The 24074-nt window shown below is 40.2% G+C and overlaps 1 protein-coding gene across 1 annotated transcript in view; it reads left to right on the forward strand.

The window, feature by feature from the left end:
* The first annotated feature begins 20515 nt into the window (after positions 1-20515).
* Positions 20516-24074, forward strand: part of ADAM10 (ADAM metallopeptidase domain 10) — a 212650-nt gene continuing 209091 nt past the window's right edge. The window contains exon 1 of the mRNA XM_006894501.1: positions 20516-21000. Coding sequence (XP_006894563.1) covers positions 20946-21000 — 55 coding nt within the window. The 5' untranslated portion in view covers positions 20516-20945. The remainder of the gene's footprint in view (positions 21001-24074) is intronic.

Consider the following 24074-nt stretch of genomic DNA (forward strand, 5'->3'; position numbering starts at 1 on the left):
AAGAGAAAAGGGGAAAAAAAAAAAAAAGACTAGAATACCTTCATTTTTATATAAAATACAACATATCATTTTTAGAAAATATCAAGTATAAAATTCAAGATTCTAATGCCTTTTTTCATTTGGCAATCATTGCTCAATTCTCTTTTAGCTTAGCTTCTCTTTGGTTGTAAAGTAGTCTAAAACTCATGATTCTGGAACCTTTGTATATAACCTTTTATTCTTCATAATATTTATTAATTCTCTTATTTTCGGTATTTTGACATTTTTCTCTGTGATATATCTTTATGTTTGTCTTGCTTTATTCATTGGGCTAGGTAGCTGCTAATAACATTTAATATGGAAATTAATGATCAGTCTGCATGCTGAGAATGTTTTTACTTTGATAATATTTTTATAATTTTGTACTCTTTTATTTTCTGCTTCTTAGACTATTTCACAACTTTATCGTTCAGATCTCTTATTGTATTACTTATTGCTGCTCGTTTTGGTAGGTGCTGTTGAGTTATAGTGACCCTATAAACAACAGATCTGAACCTTGCCCTATAACCTATGCCATCCTCACAATCTCTGCCATGGGAGAGCCTGTTTATTTTTTTAGTACCTTCCTTAGGTGCTCATCCACCAACACCATATCAAAAAATGTTCCTCAGTTACTTACAGAGCTTTCAAAGGTCTATAATTTCAGAAGTGGATGGCCAGTCCTGCTTCTTAATCCGTTGTAGTCTGGAGGCTCTCCTGAAACCTGTCCTCCTGAGGTACCTGCTGGTATTTGAAGTACTGGTGGCATAGCTTCCAACATCACAACATGCAAGTCATCACAGTATAGTAAACTGTACTGGGTTTGACAAGTTTTGTATTGGTAGGAGGAAACTATAAAACAAATAAGCACACTGCTATTATGTATTTGTTTTCCAAATGCTTTTCCTAGTTCCTTTTAACTTTTTATAGCATTCTGATCTTTAATCTCTTAGATATTCTTATTTCCATTTATTTCTCATACATGTCAAAGTATATAGGAACCATATGCCTCCAGAAAGTATATCAATCAGACTATCATTATTGATGGTGCCAGAAAGTGAGATATGGAGGCATACAAGTGTAAAACATTGGTTTTACTCTTTGAGTGTGTAAGATTTTTCTGAGAAATAGGACATATTCACAGGAAATAGTTATTGAGAATATAAGTCTGTTAATAATTAATACTAAATGAGTAGTACAAGGAATAAATGTAATAAAATTCAGTGTGAGATAATTAAAGAGGAACAAAGTCACACTCTCCTAATTAGATCACAAGTCATTACCTCGGGCTTAAGAAATCTAAAATACATCTCCAAGTCTCAAAATGATGGTTATTTTAAAACATTTTCTGTTTTTTTCTTAGTTGAGTCATATCTTTTCTACCTACCATGGCAGAAAATGTTGTGCCATCTCTGACTTTTTTATAATTACCAATTATGTCTCAACTCTTAAGCATCATTATTATATACCCTTTTTCTTTCCCATTCTTTCTGTGATCATCCCTTCACTAAGTCTTATCACCTTAGTACTAGAGTATAGCAGTATTCTAATTATTCTCTAGCCTATGGTCCCTTCCTCAAATATTGTTCAGTATTAGCCTATCAGAGCTATGATTTCACACACAAACACACACACACAGACACACATTTTCTATTATTAACTTTATCAAAATTAACTCTGAACGTACAGGACACATATTATTTATATCTTCCACTCATCTACTCCTAGCTTTCTTTTCAAGGGATATGATAAAATTCTGAGTTAAAATCAAAAGTTTTCTTGTTACTCAGATTGTCCTGGCTCTGCCCTCAGCTGCATATGCAGAAGCTCCAGCCTCCCACAAAATACATCTCCTACTCAATTATTTCTGAGAGCCCCCATGGGGAGTCTTACACCTGTTCAGAGACAAATCCAATCATGTGATATTGCACCAGGTGCTCCTTCTACTCCATGCTGCTTCACCAGATGCTAGTCTGTCTTGACAGTGGTAAGGACACAAAATGGTGAATGGAGGGTAATGGCCTTCTTTCCCCTTTTATTATAATCTTAATATACTAGAGCATTAGTGAAGCAGTTCTTCAGTTTTTAATCAGACAATCATATGATCTGCTATGCCAGAAATTAAAAGTTAGTGAAAAATGGGGTCACATTCATAGGTAAAAAGACCATTTCTAGATCCATCCTGGAAAAAAATAATGTGAGCGACAGGACGATATCCATATGCGTACAAGGAAGACTTGTACTTACTACTATCATTCAAATATATGCACCATCAGCCAGCGCCAAAAAGGAGGAAATAGAAAATTTCTACCAACCTTTGCTGTTGGAAATTGATCAGACATGCAATTAAGATGAATTAATAATATGGGTGACTGGAATGCAAAAGTTGAGAAAAATGAAGAAGGATCACTAGTCAGAAAACATGGAGTTGGTGACAGAAATGAGGCTGAAGATAGAATGATAGAATTCTGTACATTCAATGATTTATTCGTTATAAATTTCTTTCAGCTTTCTACAAAGATGGTGCCAAAAGCAAATTAGGAAGCCCCTGCCCCTCCCAAAACTGAAGCCAAAGCAAAGGCATTAAAGGCCAAGAAGGCAGTCCTGAAGGGCATCCACAGCCAAACAAAAAAGAAGATCACACGTCACCCACCTTCCTGTGGGCTAAGACGCTGAGACTCCAAAGGCAGCCCAAATGCCCCCGGAAGAGTGCCCCCAGGAGAAACAAGCTTGACCACTATGCCATCATCAAATTTCCCCTGACGACTAAGTCAGCCATGAAGAAGATAGAAAATAACAACACACTTGTGTTCATTGTGGATGTCAAGGCCAACAAGCACCAAATCAAACAAGCTGTAAAGAAGCTCTAAGACATTGATGTGGCTAAGGTCAACACTTTGATTAGGCCTGATAGAGAGAAGAAGGCCTATGTTCGACTTACTCCTGACTATGATTCTTTGGATGTTGCCAACAAAATTTGGATCATCTAAACTGAGTCCAGCTGGCTAATTCTAAATATGAATTTTTCACACACACACACACACACACACACACACACACAAATACATTCATAAAAACATCCCACAAATGGCTATATACATGGACCTCACCTGATGGTCTACATAGCAATTAGATTGTTACATATGTGGAAAGATTCCTTGGAGAAGTTCAACATCAGCTGTGAAAACTAGGCCAGGTGCTGACTGTGGAACCAGATCATCAACTACTCGTATGCAAGTTCAAGCTGAAGCTAAATTAAAACCACAAGAACCAAAATTTGATTCTAACTTGAGTCTAACCCATCTGAATTTAAAAACCATCTGAAGAACAGATTTGAGGCCTTGACCACTAGTAAATGAAAATCAGGGGAGCTGTGAGAGGATATCAAGACTATCATCCTCAAAGAATGCAAAAGATCATTACAAAGACAAAGGAAAAGAAAACCATTGTCAGTAGAGACTCTAAATACTGCGCTAGAACACCAAAACACCAAAGCAAAGGGAAGAAAGCAAAGTTAAGGAGCTGAACAGAAGTTTTCAAAGGGCAGTTCAGGAAGACAAAACAAAGTATTATAATGAAATAAACCTCAGCATTTCTTAAGCTGAAGGACCTGAAAAACAAATTCAAGCCTTGATGCTGTGGGTATCTTTATTGAATGATCTAGAAGCATCAGAAGAAGATGTGAGAAGTACACAGAGTCTCTATACCAAAAAGAATTGTCAGACACAGAGGAATTTCATGAAACAACATGTGATCAAGAGGCAATAGTGGGGAAGGAGGACGTTCAAGCTGCTCTGAAGGAATTGGCAAAAACTAAGATCTATCAACAACCTGCGATATGCAGATGACACAACCCTGCTTGCTGAAACTGAGGAGGACCTGAAGCACCTGCTGCAGAGGGTCAAGGACTGCAGACTCCAATATGGATTGAGGCTCAATGTCAAGAAGTCAAAGATTCTCACCACTGGACCAATTGGCAGCATCAGGATGGATGGTGAAGAGGTTGAGATTGTTCACAGCTTTAGTTTGCTTGGTTCCACAGTCAACACTCTTGGCACCAGTAGCCAGGAAATTAAAAGACGTATTGTCATGGGAAAGTCTGCTGTTAGGGACCTCTCCAAAGTACTGAAGAGCAATGGTGTCTCTCTGGAGACTAAGATGCGTCTGATACAGGCCATGGTCTTTGCTATCACTTGTTATGCATCAGAGAGTTGGACAATGACTAAGGAGGATGGAAGGACAATTGATGCCTTTGAGCTTTGGTGCTGGAGAAGAGTATTGAGGGTACCATGGACTGCTAGGAAAACAGATTTATCCTGGAATGGGTTAAACTGGGTGGCTCCTTGGAGGCAAGGATTCTGAGGCTCTGTCTAACATACATTGGACGTGTTGTAAGGAGAGACCAGTCTTTGGAGAAAGACATCATGCTTCGTAGGGTGGAGGGACAGCGCAGGAGGGGAAGACCCTCTATGAGGTGGATTGATTCAGTGACTGGGGTAATTGGGATGGGTGTATCGGAGGTGGTGCGATTGGCACAGGACAGAGCAGTGTTTGGGGCTGTTGTACATAGGACAAGCGACTCGATGGCACATAATGACAACAACAACAAGGCCCCAGGAATTGATGAACTATCAATTGAAATATTTCAACAAACAGATCCTGCCCTGGACATACTCACCAAATTGTGCCAAGAAATCTGGAGAACAACTACCTCGCTAACTGACTGGAAGAGGTTAATATTTGTTCTCATTCCCAAAAAAGAGGATACAACAGAGTGTGGAAATTATTGAACAATATCACTAACATCACACACAAGCAAAATCCTGCTGACGATTATCCAAAAACAACTGGAACAGTACTTTGACGGAGAACTACCAGACATACAAGCTGGGTTTAGAAGCAGCTGTGGCACTAGGAAATCATAGCCCATGTCAGATGGATCTCAGCTGAAAGCGAAGGGTACCAAAGCAATGTGTATCTGTGTTTCATTGACTATTCATTTGACTGTGTGGATCACAATAAATTGTGACTAACCTTGGGAGGAATGGGAATCCCAGAACATTTGTTCCTGCTGATGTGAAACTTGTACTTGGACCAAGAAGTAGTCCTCAGAATAGAGCAAGAAAACACTGTATGGTTCAAAATCAGGAAAGGAGTGTGTGAGAGATGTAGTTTTCTCCACACCTTTTCAATCTATATGCAGAATAGATCATTGGGGAGGCTAGACTTTATGAGGAGTAATGTGGCATCAAGATTGGAGGAAGACCAGGAAATCATGCATATAAATAAATCTGAGCCGAAAATAAATCCAAACTACAATATTTCTTAATAATGGTATGAGGGGCAAGGGAGGATCATTTTACTGACATTGGAAGTCATAGGAAATGTTTTATCAATAATATTAAATCTTTCCTTGTTCAAGTTTAAAAAAAAAAGGTTGGAGGAAGACTTATCAACAGGCTGCATTAGGCAGATGACACAACCTTACTTGCTGAAACTGAAGAGGACCTGAAGTGTTCACTGTAGAAGATCAAGGACTGAACTATCCAATATAGATTGAAGCTTGGCATCAAGAAAACAAAAATTCTCATCACTGGGTCATGATAGGTGGAGAAGAGATTTATTGTTAACAATTCCAGCTTGCTTGGCTCTGCAATCACCATTCTTGGCATCAGCAGTTGGGAAATCAAAAGACGAATCGGATTAGGAAATTTTGCTGTCAAGTACCTTTCCAGACTGCTGAACAGCAATGATTTCAGTATAGAGACTTACGATGTCCCTGTTTCAGTCCATGATCTTCTCAATTACTGAGATCTGAACAATGACTAAAGATAACAGGTAAATAATTGATGACTTTCAGTTGTAGTGCTGGACAAGAGTGTTGAACATACCATGGATTGTCAAGAAAACAAACAGGGTCTGTCCTGGAGAGGGTGAATCCTTGGAGGCAAGTATTTTGAAACCCCATCTCTCACACTTTGGGCATGCTGCCATAAGGGACGAGCCCCTTGAAGAAGGACATCATACTCAGAAGGGTGGAGTGGAGGGAAAGCTCTAGAGAAGAAGGCCATGAAAGAGACAGATTGAAACTGTAACTGGAGGAATGGGGGTAGTAGATGTGTCTGGGACAGTGAGATTGGCTCAAGAAAGCACCTGGTTCAGAGCTATTGTGCATAGGGTCATATGCATAGGGTCAGTGGACTGGAGACCATATAACAACAACAGTAATCTTTTTAAAAATCAACCTGGGAGGGTAGTGGTTAAATATCTGAAAAGTCAGCAGTTCAAACTCACCAGCTACTGTGAGAGAAAAAGACATGGTACTTGGCTTTGCTAAAGACTTACAGCTTGTAAACTCTGTGACACACTTCTTGTTTGCCCTATGGGGTTGCCGTGTGTCAGAACCAACTCTACAGCAGTGGATTTTTTAAATTCTTTTTTTTTTTAAATGTCTGTAAATGTGAGTCCAGGTAGCCTGTGCCAGGAATCATTCAATTACTTTCAATTAAAAACTCCTGTGAACTCATTTTAATTATTCTAGAATCCAGATTCCTAGTTCCATGGAGCTGGCATGAACCATCCAAACCATGTGCACTCAGGTGTCCTTTTGAATTAACCCAGTGGCATCAGATCTAGTGGTTGGAATCTACCCATTGCTCCAAAAGAGAAATATGGACATTCTTCTCCCACAAGATTTATAGCCTTGCAAATACAGTGGAGTGTCAGTGATGAGACTACTCCAACTCAAAAACGAATTAGAGGTTTTGATATATATATATTTATATGGATGTGTGTGTGTATTTATTCATTTATTTATTTATTTGTTTGTTTATTTATATTTCCCCCAGGAAATCAGACAGAAGCAAACAGGATGTAATGAGTTCTATTTACGCGGAGATGTTAATTACCTATCACACTGCTCTAATAATCATGTTCTCTCTGTTCTCCAAAAGGAGGAATAAATAAGAATTATAACTGAGGTTTGATCTTTTATGGAAATACTTTTTCTGGAGTTAATAGCCTTCAGATAATAGCCTAGTAGCCTAGTGGAAATCATTTTGCTGTAGACTTTGAGGTCTTTTGAAGAATTATCTATGAAAAGCCAGTTTTAATAAGAAGGACCACTAAGGTCTGACTGAAAGCTGTGCTCTAGGATATATTTATGACATGCCCTTAATGACTTTTTTTTTAGTGACTAACTCTCATACTCTGTAGATACTCTGAGAACCAACATAGTAGAAATTTACGATGATCTTCAGGAGCCTTCTTAGCCTGTACACCACCTACACAACTGCTTTCACTACCTTGCCTTCTGAGTATTTTGCCCATTCCAACAAGCTGACACTACCCCATTCAAATTGCACCTACTCACAATAAATATATTCTGTTACGCTGATTTTGTTTGTTTCTCTGCACGTTTGAATGTTTAACAGTCTCTACTCCTCCTACTGCATGCCTATGTCAATGGTTAAGGTTTTGTTACTGCATCATGCCTGTCTCCTTTCTTCAGGACTTTAAGAATATTCCTATTCTCACCGAGTGCATTTGCCAGATAGCTCTCAACACTAGCATAGTTGTTTTCAAAGTGTGGTTTTTGAAATAACAGTACCAATACCATCTGAGACATGCTAGACATGAAAATTCCCCACCTGTAGAAACAGGAACTCTGAGGGTAGAATGCTGCAATCTGTGTTTTCATGAGCTCACCAGGTGATTCTGATGCATGATAATGTTTGAGAACAACCACCTTAGCAGCAGAGAACACCACCACCAAATTTTAGAAAGGCATGTTCTTCTGTTTCTGTAAACATGCACAGACATGCCTAAACCTTGGAAAGAAAAAGTAAAAAACTTCTAAACTCATCTTCTTTAGTTGATATTCTTTTTCTCTAAATCTCATTTTTGTTTAATCAAATAATGGAATGTAATAATGTACTATAATGTAATAATGTAGTTGTGTACCATCCAGTCAGAATTGACCTATAAACTAAGGGAGCTCTGGTGGCCTAGTGGCAAGAAGCTGCATTGCAATCACAGAGGCGCATGGTTCAAATCCACCAGATGCTCTTCCGAGGAAGGAGGGACAATCTCCTCCAGTACCAGTCAGATCCGACTTGACGGTACACACACACACACACACACACACACATTAAAAAAATAAAATTAAAAAAAATAATAATTGACCTATAAACTGACCCTTCAGTAGGTTTTCAGAGGCAGTTAATTGAACCAGAGTAGATTGCCCATCCTTCTCCCACGGAGCAACTAGTGAATTTGAATTGCGTGCCTTTGGGATTGCAGCACAGTTTTACAATTAGGCCACCAGACCTTGGAGAAGGACTTCATGTTTGGGACAGCAGAGGGACAGTGCAAGAGAGGAAGACCCTTGATGAGATGGATCGATTCAGTAATTGGGGTAATGGGAGTAGGTGTGTCAGAGACAATGAGGTTGGCACAGAATAGAGCAGGGTTTAGGTCTGTTGTACATAGGTCGCTATGAGTTGCAAGCAACTCAAGGGCACATAACAACAACATAACAATATGACTCTGGAAACTATGAACGTTGAGAAATTATGATAGTTATAGAACAGAGTTTAGATCTTTTGTTGATAGGGTCCTTTTGAGTTGTGCTTGACTCAAAGGCACTTAACAGCAATAGTGATAATAATCATAGTTCAAGGCATCATGTACTACAATCAATGGCTATACTATAATAATAACTGTTCTTTGATCATTATGGCACCAGGTTTTCCCATCAACTGATGGTCAGAAAATTTGGTATTAACCAAATTTGGTTACCAGTCCAAACTCATTAGTCATTCCACAGGAGAAAGTCATGAAGTCTTACATACTTGAAAACCCTATGGATAGTTCTATTCTATCCTACAAGGTTGCTATGAACTGGAATCAGCTAATGGCGGTGAGTTTGTTTTGACTGATTTTATCCAAATTATTGGCTCATTTTGCTTTCTTATCGTAAAATACCTTCTTGTTTTTCCATTCTAGATAAGCTTGCAAAGTTTTGTTGTTAGTTGCTCTGGAATCAGACTTGATTTCTATTCATAATAACCCCATTTGACATAGTAAAAATAACCCACAGACTTTTCTAGACTGTAATCTTTATGGAAATAATTAATGAGTTTCTTCCAGTTGGTTGATATAGAACAAATACAAATCTCTTTCTGACTTGAAAAAAAAAGTGATCCAGCAGAATGAGGGAATTATCAAACAATATCAGTACAGTCATATTTTACAGCAAGTAAAATCTTGCTGAAGATTATTAAATTACTGGAATAATACTTCAACACAGAACTGTCAGAAATTCAAGCTGGGTTTGGAGAGAGTGTATTTAATGGTTGGTATCGGATGAGTCTTGGCTGAAAACAGAGAAGAGCAGAAAGATATTTGGTGTGTTATGTTCTGTGCATCCAAGTCAGAAATTACTCCTAGCTGATCCTCCAGTGGGTTTTCAGAAGCTATAAATCACTCGAGAAGTTGCCCATCTTTCTCTCATGGAGCAGCTGGTAGATTCCAACTAGTGCCTTGGGGTTGGCAGTGCACCTCCTTACAACTAGGCCACCAGAGCTCCCTATGGATTATAACAAATTATGGATAGCATTGAGAAGTTTGAGAATCCCAGAAGACTTAATTTTGGTCATGCAAAACCTATACATAGACCAAGAAGTAGTTGCCCAAGTGGAACAAAAGAATACTGCATGGTTTAAAACCAGAAAAGATGTGCATCAGAGTTGGATCTCCATACCTATTCAACCTGTATCCTGAGCAAATGATTTGAGAAGCTGGACTCTATGAAGAAGAATTGGAGGAAGACTCATCAACAACCTATGATATCTACATGACACAACTTTGCTTCTAGAAAGTGAAGAAGACTTGAAACACTTAGCACAGATAAAAAACTTCAGCTTTCAAAATGGATTACATCTCAACATCAAGAAAACAAAAATCCTCACAACTGGACCTATAGTTAATATCATGATAGATGTGGGGAGAGGGATTGGCATTGTCCTTGATTTCCTTTTACTTGGATCCACAATCAGCACCCATGGTATCAGCAGTAAAGACATCTTGCATTGAGTAAATCTGCTGTCAAGGACCTCTTTAAATGGTTCAAGAGCAAGAATGTTGCTTTAAAAACTAGCATGTTCTTAGGGGAGCTCTGGTGGCCTTGTGGTAAGGAGCTGCAAGTACAATCCCAGAGGCACACAGTTCGAATCCACCAGATGCTCTTCCGGGGAAGGAGGGACAATCTCCTCCTGTACCAGTCAGATCTGATTTGACGGTACACTCACACAAAAATAATAAAATAAAATAAAAAAATTAAAAAAAAAAAACTAGGATGTTCTTGATGCAAGCCATGTTATTCTAAATTGATCCCTGTGTATCTGAATGTTAGATAATGAAAAAGGAAGACTGAAAAAAATGGATGCCTTTGAACTGTAGTATTGACAGAGTTTTAAACAAACCTGTCTTGGAAGAATTACAATCACGGTGATCCTTAGAAGTAAAGATGATGATGCTTCATCACTAGTTCGATTACATTATGTTGCCTCCATGTTTTGATGCTTATTATGTTTTTATGTATCCCAAAACAGGGGCCTTGGTGGTACATTGGTTAAATGCTGAGCTGCTAACCCAAAAGTTGGCAGTTGGAACCCATGCATTCTTCTCCAATACCCTAATTCAAAAGCAATAATTCTTAAGTCTTTCTTATTCATTGTCCAATTTTCAGATGCACGTAATTGAAAATATCATGACCTGTGTGGCAGATGCATCTTTAACTGCAGTCTTTGAATGGATATCCTTGATTTTTAGCACTTTAAAAAAGTCAGTTATTGAGTTCCCTTGACTGAGGTCACTCCAATTTCTTTTCACGTGTTTAATAGTTTTTTTATCTCAAAAGGGATTTCCTCAAGATACAATGTAATCTTGCAGATTGTATCCTATATTATTAATTTGTTATTAATTCTATCTCATAAAAATAAAGGCTAAGGTTTATAACACATAGGATAATACTATCAGACCCAAAAAATGGAGATAATTACATAAAACTGAGAATCATAGCCTAATCAAGTCATCATTTCTTTTAGGGAGACACAAGGCAATCCATAACAGCCACCTTGTAAGGTATCCTGAATTTCCTCTGTTTTCTTTCAAACCTAACTCTACTCTTTTTAATATAAAAGATAATTATATAACAGATTACATAAAATCATTAATTGCCAGTCATAGAAATAAGTAATGGGTGACTTGAAGGTTGAGATTTCTTGGACCAGAGATCTAGGAAAAAATTGCCAGGAGTATTTGGAACTTGGCCTACTTCTTAAAACAGGGCCCATAAACTCAAATATAGGCAGTAAAACTGTTGTCCATCCATAGGCCAGGATAAGAGTGGACAAGCCCTGACCAAAAATGGCAGCCTCTATACAATTCCAACTAAATGGTTCAGTGCAGGAAGGTAGGTCTGCTTGACTATCTGTTTTTGCAGAAAACCTAGAATCTGAGTTTTAATGTGTACACTCCCATTTTCTAAATATTGATGAAAAGGCAGGAAGGTAATGACAAGTAAACCAAGCATATTTGTGAGTCTCATGGGTTTGATGACATACTTGTGCTTTAAAGGATATGTAATACTCCACATGAGTCCCTAGGTGGTGCAAATGATTGATATATTCAGCTGGTAACTGAAGGGTTGCACGTTTGAGTCCATCTATCCAAATACAACCCAGAATAGAAGGGGAGCAAAAGAAGGGGGAGGGAAAAAGAAGTCATTGAGATAGCAGAGGTAAATGTGTGGAGAAGGAGTGAAGAAATGAGAAAGGTTAAATTTGGGCTTGAAAAAAATGGGATGATAATAGAGTAATGGTAATTAATTACACAAAATATATATGAATCATTATAAAAGACACAAAGAACATGTATAAAACATGATGTGCAGCCCCTAGGGAGTGCTACCTGGCCTCTGACGAGTGCCGCCTGGTGTATATAAGGAACTTTGTCTAAGCCACTTTCCTCCATCTTCTCCTCCAGTACATCTGTAAACAACACCTCCAAAGCCCTTTCCTTTGTAACTCACAGGTTGGTTCTCTCTAGGTTTGCTCCCTTTCCTATAGATAACCTGAGCATTGAGTATTGTTCCAGGCCCTGAACCCCGAGCGCAGTTCCAGAGAAAAAAGGGAAATATAACTACCAGCTAAACAAGTGAAGGTGGATGGAGCCTCAAAATTCAGCCAGCCACTCCCACTGGACTCACCCACGCAAACACCTTGTACGCCAGAGAGAAGAAAATATCATGAAAATACATTCTAATTGAACAAGAAGGCATGCAACTTCAACTCAAGACCACTATAAAGTGTTAAAGTGGGCTCCCCCTTCCTCTTCATCTCAATGTTCCTGCTCAGCATGAAGCTACCAGAGAGTCAGCACCTCATTCCCAAATGGGAAACCCTCAAATGAAAAATACAATCTCTTTGTAAAAAATAATCAATCACCCTACACATCCTCACCCTTCTGTTCCCATCCCTTACATCCCTGGATCCCCACACATTTTTTTTTTTACAATTAAAAAAACAAAACAAAAAACCATGATGTATATGAATGACTAGATGCAAACCAATAACATATTTTTAAAAAATAATCAAAGTTATTGAAAATCAGCCATTGGAAACTCTGTGGAACACAATTCTTTTTGGATACACATAAATTAGAACTGACTTTCTTTATGTAACACTGGATAAACAGAAAGGAAAACGGGGTGGACAAAAAAATGGAGTGAAACAGTTTAGGATATTTGGTGGTTCTTAGGTGTAGATCAGTTTGACTGGAAATAATGTTATTGTTGTTACTAGGTGCTCAAGTTGAGTATGACTTACAGCGACCCTATGAACAACAGATGTGAACCCTGTCCTATTCTGTGCCATCCTCACAATCTCTGACATCCTCAAGCCCATTGCTGTAGTCACTATGTCAATTCATCTGGTTGAGGGTCTTCCTCTTCTTTGCCATCCCTCCACCTTCTCAACATGATGTCCCTTTCCAAGGAAGTTCATTTAAAGAAAAAAGAAAAAAATTTGGATTACTAACACTTGTGTTGAGGAGCACCTTGAACGTTATACTAAAAGTAACATTTTTTTTTCAGTGAGAAACTAGTCTTGAATTTTTGATAAAATAGTGATGTCTATTTTTAGTATAGAGATTACATAAATATTTGTTGATATATATTTGATACTGAATAGCAATGACATCAGTCTGGAGATGAAGGTGCGTCTGATCCAGGCTATACTCTGCAATTATTTGCTATGCATCAGAAAGCTGGACGATGACTAGGGATCATGGAAAGAGAACTGACGTCTATGTGCTTTGATGCTGGAGAAGAATATTGAATATACCATGAACTGCTAGGAGAACAAACAGGTTAGTCCTAGAGAGGATGAAACTAGGCTGCTCCTAGGAGGCAAGGATTCTGAGGTTTCATCTGACATACTTTGGGCATGTTGCAAGGAGGGACCAATCCTTGGAGAGGGACATCATGCTAGGAATGGTGGAGGGACAGCACAAGAGAGGAAGTCTCTCAATGAGATGGAGGTAGTGGGGGTTGGTGTATCAGAGACAGTAAGGTTGGCACAGAATAGAGCAGGGTTCAGGGCCGTTGTATATAGGATTGCTATGAGTTGCAAGCAACTTAACAGCACATGAAAACATGTGCTCACCAAATTGTGGCAAGAAATCTGGAGGACAACCACCTGGCCAAACGACTGGAAGAGATCCGTATTTGTTCCCACTCCAAAGAAAGGTAATCTAAGAAAATGTGGAAATTATTGTACAGTATCATTGACATCACATGCAAGCAATATTCTGCAGAAGATTATCTAAAAATGACTGGACTAGCACATCAACAGAGAACTGCGTGACATGCAGGCTGGAGTTAGAAGAGGTCATGGCACTAGGGATATTATAGCTAATGTCAGATGGATCGTGGCTGAAAGCAGAGAGTACCAGAGTAATGTCTATCTGTGTTTCATTGACTATACAAAGGCACTTGATTGTGTGGATCATAACAAATTGTAGATAACATTGAAAAGAATGGACAAAAAGAAATAATGGGAATCCCAGAACACTTATTGTGCTTATGCAAAACCTATACTTGGATCAGGAGACAGCCATCAAACATAGCAAGAAAACACTTCATGGTTCAAAATTGGGAAGGGTGTGCACCAAGGATATGTCCTGTCTCTCTATCTTTTCAATCTATATGCAGAACATACTATCTGGGAGGCTGGGCTCTTTGAGGAGAATTGTGGCATCAGGATTATGTTATCTGTGTTATGCAGATGACACAACCCTACTTGCTGAAACTGAGGAGGACCTGAAGTACTTGCTGCAAAAGGTCAAGGACTCCAGCCTTCAATATGGATTGAAGACTGGGCAAATTGGCAGCATCATGATAGATGATGAAGAGATTGAGATTGTTACCAGCTTCAGTTTGCTTGGCTCTACAATCAACACTCTTGGTACCAGCAACCAGGAAATTAAAAGATGAATTACATTGTAAAGTCTGCTGTCAGAGACCACTCAGAAGTACTGAAGAGCAACAATGTCAGTCTGGAGACTAAGGTGTGCCTGAAACAGGCCATGGTCTTTGCAGTTACTTGCTATGCATCAGAGAGCTGGATAATGACTAGGGATGATAGGAGGAGAGTTGATGCCTTTAAGCTGCGGTGCTGGAGAAGAGTATTTTATATACCATGGGCTGCTAGGAGAACAAACAAGTTCATCCTGGAGAAGGTGAAGCCAGGCTGCTTGTTGGAGGCAAGGATTCTGAAGTTTCATCTGACATACTTTGGACATGTTGCAAGGTGGGATCAGTCTTTGGAGAGGGATGTCATGCTTGGAAGGGTGGAGGGACAGTGCAGGAGAGGAAGACCCTTGATGAGATGGATTGATTCAACCACTGGGGTAATGGGATAGGTGTGTCGGAGACAATAAGATTGGCAAGGGATAGAGCCAGGTTTCGGGTTGTTCTATATAAGGTTGCTATGAATCACAGGCAAATCGATGGCACATAAAAACAACAACATGTGAGACCCTGTTTTGAAAACAAACCACTACAACATATGAATAATAGGTGATTCATTCCTGTCTTCAAGAATTAGAGAACAGACTTGAAAAATACAATTTGATAAAGCTATATTGTTGTTAGATATAGTCGAGTTGAGTACAATCCACAGACCACCCTATGAACAACAGATCTGACCCTGTCCTACCCTATGCCAGCCTCATCATCTCAGACACACTTGAGCCCATTTGTGGAGTCACTGTTTCAATCCATCTTGTTCAAAGTCTTCCTCTCTTTCACTGATCCTCCACCTTTCCAAGCATGAAGTCCTTTTCTAGGGAACAAACCCTCCTGACAATATGCCCAAAGTATATGAAATAAAGCTTTACCATCCTTGACTCCACGTAGTACCCTGGTTTCACCTTCTCCAAGACATATTTGTTTCTTCTTTTGACAGTCCGTGGGGTATTCAGTAATGTTCTCCAACACTCTTCTGTCTCCTCCTATGTGAATTAGCTCCTCTGAAACCCTGCTAGAGGGTCAGCTATGAATCCATTCCAACGTGATGGTCCACAACAACAATAACACAAAGCGACCGTCAAAGTATGCATAAAGTAAAATGTTAGAAATTTTATTTTGTCTACTATAGAAGTTTGTGGAGTTATTACAGAGGAGATGAAGGCTTGGCCATGTCTCTAACAATATTTATTACATTTTAGAGGGAACCAGGTCATTATATGTGAGAGGACTTGAAGAACTTACTGCATAAGATTAAAGACTACGATCTTCAATTTGGATTAACATCAGGAAAACATCAAGGTCGTCACCACTGGTCCAATAGATAACAGCATGACAAGTGGAGAAAAGATTGATGTTGTCCATAATTTCATCTTAATTGGACCCACAATCAATAGATTTGGTACTAGCAGTCAAGAAATCAGATATGTTGCATTGGGAAATTATACTGTCAAGGACCTCTCCAAAGTTCTAAGGAGCAATGATGTCCATTGAAAGACCAAGTTTCACCTGATTCAAGGCATGGTTTCTAGCCTTTTCAATTACTTGCTATGCATCTAAGTGTTGGAAAATGACTAAGAATGACAAAAGAAAAATTAATGCCTTTGAGTTTTGGTTTTTTTGAGAAGAGACCTGAATATCTTATGCCAAAACCAAACAAATAATGTCTTGGAGAAAGTGCAACCAGGGTGTTCTTTAAAGGTAAGAAAGACCTAGATTTATCTAACATACTTTGTGCATGTTGTTAGGAGGGACTATTCCCTGGAAAGAGACATCATGCTTGGAAAAGTGGAGGGTCAGTGAAAGGGAGGAAGACCTTCAGCAAGATGAATTGACTCAGTGATTGTAACAGTGGGCCCAAATATATCAGAGATGATAAGGATGGCACAGGACAGGACAGAATATAGATTGCTATGAGTTGTTTGTGATTCTAAGGCACCTAATAACAATAACAACAAAAGCAAACCCCCAAAACCACCAAAATCCCTGTCATAGAGTTGATTCTGACTCTTGACAGATCTTTATGTTTCTGGGGATGTAAATCTTTTGGGGAGGAGACTTCCCATCTTTCTTTTGTAAAACAGTTGATGGATTTGAACTACCAACCTTTTGACTAGCTGCCCAAGATGTAACACACCATATCAAGGGGGCGCTGAATACTTGAATTTCAAATTTATAAATCCAAGTATTTCAATTTAGAAATAGATTTTTTTCTCCCACTAAGGAGGATTTTGTAAGTGATTTTCTTCTTGCATTTTTCTTTTATATTGAAAGCGAAAAGTTCAAGGACAACAACAAATGTTTTTAAAATGAATACTGGAGGAACTATCTGAGTCACATTGTGTAGAAATGTTGTAGTTATGTACCATTGAATCAGAACCAATCCATAGCTCACCTGCCAGCAGGTTTTCAGAGGTAGTAAATCATTAGGGAAGAAATTGCCCATCTTTCTGCCACAGAGTAACTGGTGAATTCGGACTGGGTTCCTTCAGGTTTGCATAAAGCTCCTTTTCATTAGGTCACCAGACACAGAATAAGTTGGAGAGGCATTTCTCATGGAAAGAATGGAATGTGTAATGATGTCAAAGTGAGAAGCAATATGGAGTGTTTGGAAAACCATCTGCAGGTGAGCAGCAGCATATTTTATTGGTTAAAGCACATGCTCTGGATTTGGATCTAACTTTAGGTGTTGATCTGTAATGCATCAGTTTTGTGTCTTCAGAGAAGTCTGTTAGCATCAGATTTTGTCTAACTTCAGGTGAAATACTGAGAATCACCATCAGCCCAAAGCTGATTCCTGCAAGGTGTTTTGTGAAGATCAGATACAGTCCCTTTCCCCAATCTTTTTATCAATTCTGACACCAACTATCCTTCCCATGCACTCCTCTTCTGGGTTTGATAATTTGTTGCAATGGTCATACAAAAATCACTGATGAAATTTGGGATTATGTCATTTATTAGGGAAATAAAATGATACAGCTTGGGATCAGAATCTGTTTGGAAGTAAAAGGAACATTTCAGGAACTGATGCATTTGTCAGTCAGAACAACTTTCTACCAAGATAGCTCTCAGGCCTATGGTAGTCAGCAGGCTACTCTTGGCCCTCTGTTATTGGTCCTATTCAGGTCATTACTGTTTTGGCTTGGGTTGTAGTCTTTTGGGTTCAATGTCAGATATTTGGAGATAGCCCACTCCACTAGTGAACTTCCTGCTTGAAAGCTCTCAATTCTTACACTCCATTGGTCAGTGAACCCACTGCAGCCACCCTGTCCCAGTCATGTTATGTCACAGTCATTGCTCCCCTGGTCCTTGTTCCTGCACAGTTTTGTGCCATCTTATACCATCTCCAGTGTTACAGCTGTCTTTCCTGAATGTCTCTCCTGGATCTAGGATTTCCTTAGTTTAAATACTTCTGGTTGAGAGGGTTTTTCTTCCTTTCAAAGATTAGCCATTTTTTAAGCTTGCTCCTTTAACCAAGGCCACAAACGGGCTAATCCCCTCAGTAGGTCATAGGCATTTTATATGAATTTTAATTGACTAACCCATGCAAAGTTTTTCTGTAACTTGTTTGCTTAGTAAATGTTATAAATCCTATGTATATAAATGATCTAATCCCACTGCAAAATCATTTTGGCAGAAGTATAAACCCAGAGCTAGAAAGGCCATTTCTAAAGAGAAAGCCATTGCACTGCGAGTTTCCATTTTCATTCTTATTGCCAGAAATCACTGTTAATTTGATTGCTGTCTTTGCTCCTCTTAGAGATAAAGAGAATGGTAAAAGATAAAATAGACAAGAAAGATAAAGACAAACTCTTGAAGATTTTCTATTTTATACAATAGATAAAAGGTCATTGGAATATAATTTATTATGATATTGATAAATAATGTTATTTATGTTTTACAAATAAAGAGAAAGACAATCTCTAACGTAATTATCAGTGATTTACTGTAGTGATACAAAACAGGATCTTGAAATCCTCCCCCTCTCCAAGCTTTAAAGAGAAAGTACAATTTATTTTTAAGTGCAGTCTTAGAATGATAAAAAAAAACACTGCAACACTAAACAGACCACAAGATCGTCTAAAAGCTGGAAAATCAAAACATTCCTTATTGACACCAAATGAGAATAGCGAAAAGCACAAATGACAGGCAATGTAATGTCTGCAGGCAACGGTTTTCTGACAGAACTTTTAAGGAAATTAAAAACCGTTATGAGATTCTGCCATCACCTGATAATCACATTTTATCCTATTAGTGATTTTGGAATTTCTGACTGTTTTTTAATTTACTGAATTTTTGAGTTTAAGAACAAAACTATGAATGTCTTAAATGGAAATTTACACCCCCCCAATACTCTTCATCAGTATTAATGGCAATGAATTACATAAAATTATTATTTTATTATTATTATTATTTATTAGTATCACTAATATTAGGGGGCTCTGGTGGCTTAGTGGTAAGAAGCTGCGCTGCAATCCCAAGAGCACAAGGTTTGAAACCACCAATTGCTTCGTGGGAGAAAGATGGGCAATCTCCTCCTATGCGATCAAACAGACTGGGAAAACTCATGGGAGGGTCAGCAATGGGTCAGTTCCGACTCAACAGTATACAACAATAACAACATCAGTAACATTAGAAGAGGAAGACACTGTATGAGATGTAATGACCTAGTGACTGCGGTAATGTGGGCAGGTGTATTGGAGACAATGACATTGGCATAGGACAGGGCAGAGTTCAGAGATCCTCAACATAGGGTCTCTATGAGTCGCAGGAGACTCCATGGCACATAATAACAACACTGTGGTACTCAAAAGGGAATTGAGCCACTAAGGTGGCGCCTCTCTGGCAATTGGAAGCTGCACTGTAATCACAAAGGCACATGGTTTGAATCCACCAGCTACTCCATGGGACAAATACGGACAATCTTCTTCCTCGTGACTTACTGCCTTTGAAGACTTCCAGAGGCTCAGCTTCTATGGGTCTATTCCAACTAGAGGCACACAAGAATATCAACAAGAAGAAGAAGCTGGAGAAAGTTAGGCAAGCTCCTCCTGTGTGATTTACAGCTTGAGGGGTGGGGAATGCCCTGGGAGGTCAGCTATGTGTCAGTTCAAACTCGTCAGTAATGAGCTTTGAGGTTTTGTTTTGATTACTGTATTAGTCATTAATATATTAATATGTCCAAACTGGATTCCAGCCCCATTCTGCTGACCAAATGAGTTTCGATGGCACTTAACAACAACATATTAATATTTATTTCATTCCCAATTCTCGCTACTCAAGGGAGGTATCAAACAGGTGAAGATCAAGTTTAATGCCTTCAAAAGTTAAAGTTTATGAGGTGAAATTGAAGAATCAAATTGAGTTGCTGAGAAACCAAAAATGAACGAGTGAATGAGACGTGCGAAGATTCACTTCAGAGATGGGACATAGAGGGCATTTTCTGAACTTGAGATTTAGCACCATCTGGTTCACACTGCATGCTTTCACAATAGCTAAGGCCTAGTCTGTGACACAAATTTTAAACTGTGCAGAAATATATGCCCATAGCCAAGCTGTCTTTTCTTCCTACTGCTTAAAGGTCTTTACATTTATGTTTCAATCACTGATGGTAGTCGCCTGTAATTACTACTTGCGGGGACTTCGCTTTTGTTTACTTGGTAGCTGTGGTGCACCACATATAGCAGAAAAAAGAAACAAAAATCTCCTTTCGCTTTTCAGTTAGAAAAAGCTAAGCGGTCCCTCTCAGACCTTTCATTCTCTTATTTTAGCCCTAGGCACTACTAAATAGCTTTCCGACGAAAACGAGAGCACTGTCATTCTAGCAGAGCGCTCCTGTCCTGGGGCGGGAACAGGTGAAACTCCGCCTCTCACGCCCAATCCCAGCTCCCTGCCAGTGGACAGGAAGCAGCGACAGACCTAACAGCCCGGGAACCGAGCCCCGTGCGCATGCGCGCGCCCCTGGGGCGCCTGGGGGAGGGGCGGGAGGAAGGGGTGCGGCTCCGCGAGCCCGTTGGGTGCCCGCGCGTCACGTGGTGAGGAAGGAGGCGGAGGTCCCAGACTCGGGGGAGGGGGTAAGAAGAGGGAAAGAGCGAGGGTAGGGAAGCGGGGAAGGGAGGAAGGAAACGAACGAGGGGGAGGGAGGTCCCTGTTTTGGAGGAGCTGGGAGCGTTGCCGGCCCCTGAAGTGGAGCGAGAGGGAGGTGCTTCTCTGTTTCTCCTGCCGGGGGAGGTCCCGGCTTCCCGTGGAGGCTCTGGACCAAGCCCCTTCAGCGTCTCCCTCCGGATCGATGTGCTGCTGTTAACCCGTGAGGAGGCGGCGGTGGCGGCAGCGGAAGATGGTGTTGCTGAGAGTGTTAATTCTGCTCCTTTCCTTGGCGCCGGGGCTGAGAGGTGAGGCAGGACCCCGAGCGCCGCGGGCGCCGTGACTACGGCGGACCGCGCGGCGGGAGCGGCGGCCGGGCTGAGCGGAGCCAAGTCGCGCGGCGACGCGGGCGCGTCAGTCAGCCCGGCCGGCCGGCGGCGCCACTCGGACGCGTCGCGCTCCCCGCTCCCTATTGTCCCCCGCGCCCCGACCGCGTTCCTATCCGTGGCGGGCCGTGGAGGCTCCGCGCCTCTGGCGAGGCCTTCCCTGCCCCCATCGCCCCGGCTGCAGGGGAGGCGGGGGTCGCTTCCCAGAGCAGCGAAGTCCAGAGATCCGGTGCTCAGGCGAGAGTGGTGGAGCCCAGGCCGGTGTCTCCTCCATTCCTCCAGCCTGTTCCGCGGGCGCTGGGGCAGGCAGCCTCAGCGGTGCAGGCGGTCTTTGCAGCTCTTGTTTTGCGCTCACACTCCTCACCCTTCCGCCCCCAACCCCTGCTAGGGGATTTCAGAGTCCGCTGGGTCGTGGAGAACCTCCGCGCAGACTCGTGGGAAGTTGTGATGTTTGCGGCCGGGCTGGTGTATTGTTCTTTCCCGGGCGCGGCGATCCGCACCGACCCTGTTCTGGAGAGCGGCCGCCGGGAGAGAGCTGACAGTCATCTTCGGCTTGTCTGAGACCTGAGACCACCGGCCTCGACTCTGCGTAATGCGCTGCTTGTACCTGTGCGTTTGGAGAGCGGTCTCTGGAGGGTGTGTTTGTATTTGGTGAAAAGATGCTGTTGCCTTAGGGGAAGGGTTTGGTGGGAAGCACGTAATAACCTTTGATCTCTCAGCTGCATTCTGAGGACAGCCCCTTGGGTCACCCAACCCGTAGAGTTTTCGTAAACTCTCAGGTGGAGTGGCCGTGCAGTGGATTGTCACAACATTGACATTCCTCAAACAGCTGCTCATTGGAACCGATTTGCTCAAAGCATTTGTTTTTTCCTCCCCGTGACCCTGGTTTTGAAGACGATTTTTAAATTGTCTTGGCATAATTTGGTGTAAAGTGCTTACTTTAGGTAGCTTTTTGGCTAGTCTCAAAGTGTAGTTAAAAGCTTCAAGGTATTCTAGAGAGCGTTGCATTGAAAAAAAAAAAAAAAAGCCCAAAAAACTCAACACACCAACAAATCAGAATACTTCGTATGAGTGGCTAACCTCTCTGTTATTTAGAAAATCTCTGTTATTTTTGCAGGTAGTGAATTGGTTCTCTCCTTTTCTTTGTCGCTTTCACTTACGACCACAAGGCCAAGTGCTCTGTATTAAGTAATCCAGGGATGAGATAAACTGTGTAGGCAGACTTTTGTTGTAGTTCCTAGTGGGCATTTGTTAGATACATTTTAAGAGAAGCATACATTAGAGACCTTTTATGAATGCATTTTTTTGACGCCAACGCTCGTATATATTCTAAATGTGGCTTCCAAGAAGTCATTTTTCCTATCATTTTTCGCTCTTTGTGATTATAACCAGAAGTCACAGTACACCACTGAGACAGTGAAAAGTAAGACGAACTTCAAAGACACTTTACTGATGAGTTGTTGTGTGTTGTTGAGTTGGAATTGACGCATAGCTGACCCTTCAGTGGATTTTCAGAGGCAGTAAATAACATTGGCAGCAATAAATTGCTGGTCATTCTCCAGATGAGCATGTGGTGGATTTGAACCTCTTGTCTTATGAGTAGTACGTAAAATGAGTGCTTATGAGTAGTATGTAAAATGACCTTTGTTTTTTAAGAAGGAAAACAGTAGAGACTATTAGGAACCTGATGTTTGAAGATTTATTGACAGACTGGTTTTTGAGTCAAGACCCTTGTTATCCAGAAATTTTCATGATTCACATCTTCAGAATCTTTTATAAAGTGTCTGGTATCTTACTTAAAATTGGCTGTTTGACATTTTTATTTTTTAAGAAGACACTTTTAAAAAATATATGGAAATATTTGTATTTTTATTGTAATGTGTAATTTCCATTTACTAAGTTATTCATGGTCAAGTTGTAAGCCTTTGATACATGGTAGTTTATAAACTAAATTATGCTTAAGTTGATTATATATGTTTATCTTAAGTGAGAATTTAATGTGTGCATGTTAGAAGTTGTAGATACACATTTAATTTAAAGTAGAAATTGTTTTCAAACCATTGTAGTTGCTTTTTTTTGCAGTTTTTTAGTCACTGCTGTGTGTTAGATTTTAGAATGCTTTTTGTATAGCTGGTTTGGGAGGATGCAAGAGAGAATGAAATTATTTAGAATCATAAAACTTTTAAGTTCCTGATACTGCCCATTTTTAGCATATATACCCCATCTTATGTTGTCTTGTTGTTAAGTACCAGTGAGTTGAAACTAGCTCATAGCTGATTGTACAGGAGGAGATTACCCATCTTTCTACTTTGTACCTCTGGTTGTCATCACAATTCCTCACCAGTAGACCACCAGAGCTCTTTTATGTTGTATTAGTAGGAGGATGCAGTAAGATTTTCTGGAGTTCGGCAAGTGCATGTATAGACATGTACACAACTTGATACATTAAAATATTTTTATTATTTGAAACCATATAGAAATATCAGGGAACCGAATCACTGTGAGTTGAAATGACTTGAAGGAAACGTAAAAAAAAATTTTTTTTTAAATTTACTATTCTGATTTCTCAACTTTCCCATGCTCTGATGGCGTAGTGGCTGCAATCCTGAAGGCACAAAGTTAGAAGCCACAAGCTGCTCCACGGGAGAAAGATGGGCAGTCTCCTCTCGTGCGATTAACTGCCTCTGAAAACCTGCTAGAGGGTCAGCTATGGGTTGTTCTGACTCTATGGAATAGACCACCACCACCACCAGCAGCAACAAAAATTCTGATTTAGTGAAGCCCAAATAGTTTGCATGTATGTGAATGGTACTTCTTAAAACAGATATGGAATATTATGCTGCATTGAAAAACAAGGAACTCATGCAGTATTATTCAAAATGGGTGACCCTGGAAGACATTATGCTGAGTGAGGTATCACAGTCACAAAGGGACAAATGCTATATGGTGCCACTGTTGTAGAATGAGGCTGACATTGGGGTGGGGGTAAGACTGAG

The sequence above is a fragment of the Elephantulus edwardii genome, unplaced genomic scaffold (genome assembly GCF_000299155.1).
Source record: "Elephantulus edwardii isolate Elephantulus edwardi_28Jun2011 unplaced genomic scaffold, EleEdw1.0 scaffold00145, whole genome shotgun sequence".
Classification (NCBI taxonomy): Eukaryota; Metazoa; Chordata; class Mammalia; order Macroscelidea; family Macroscelididae; genus Elephantulus; species Elephantulus edwardii.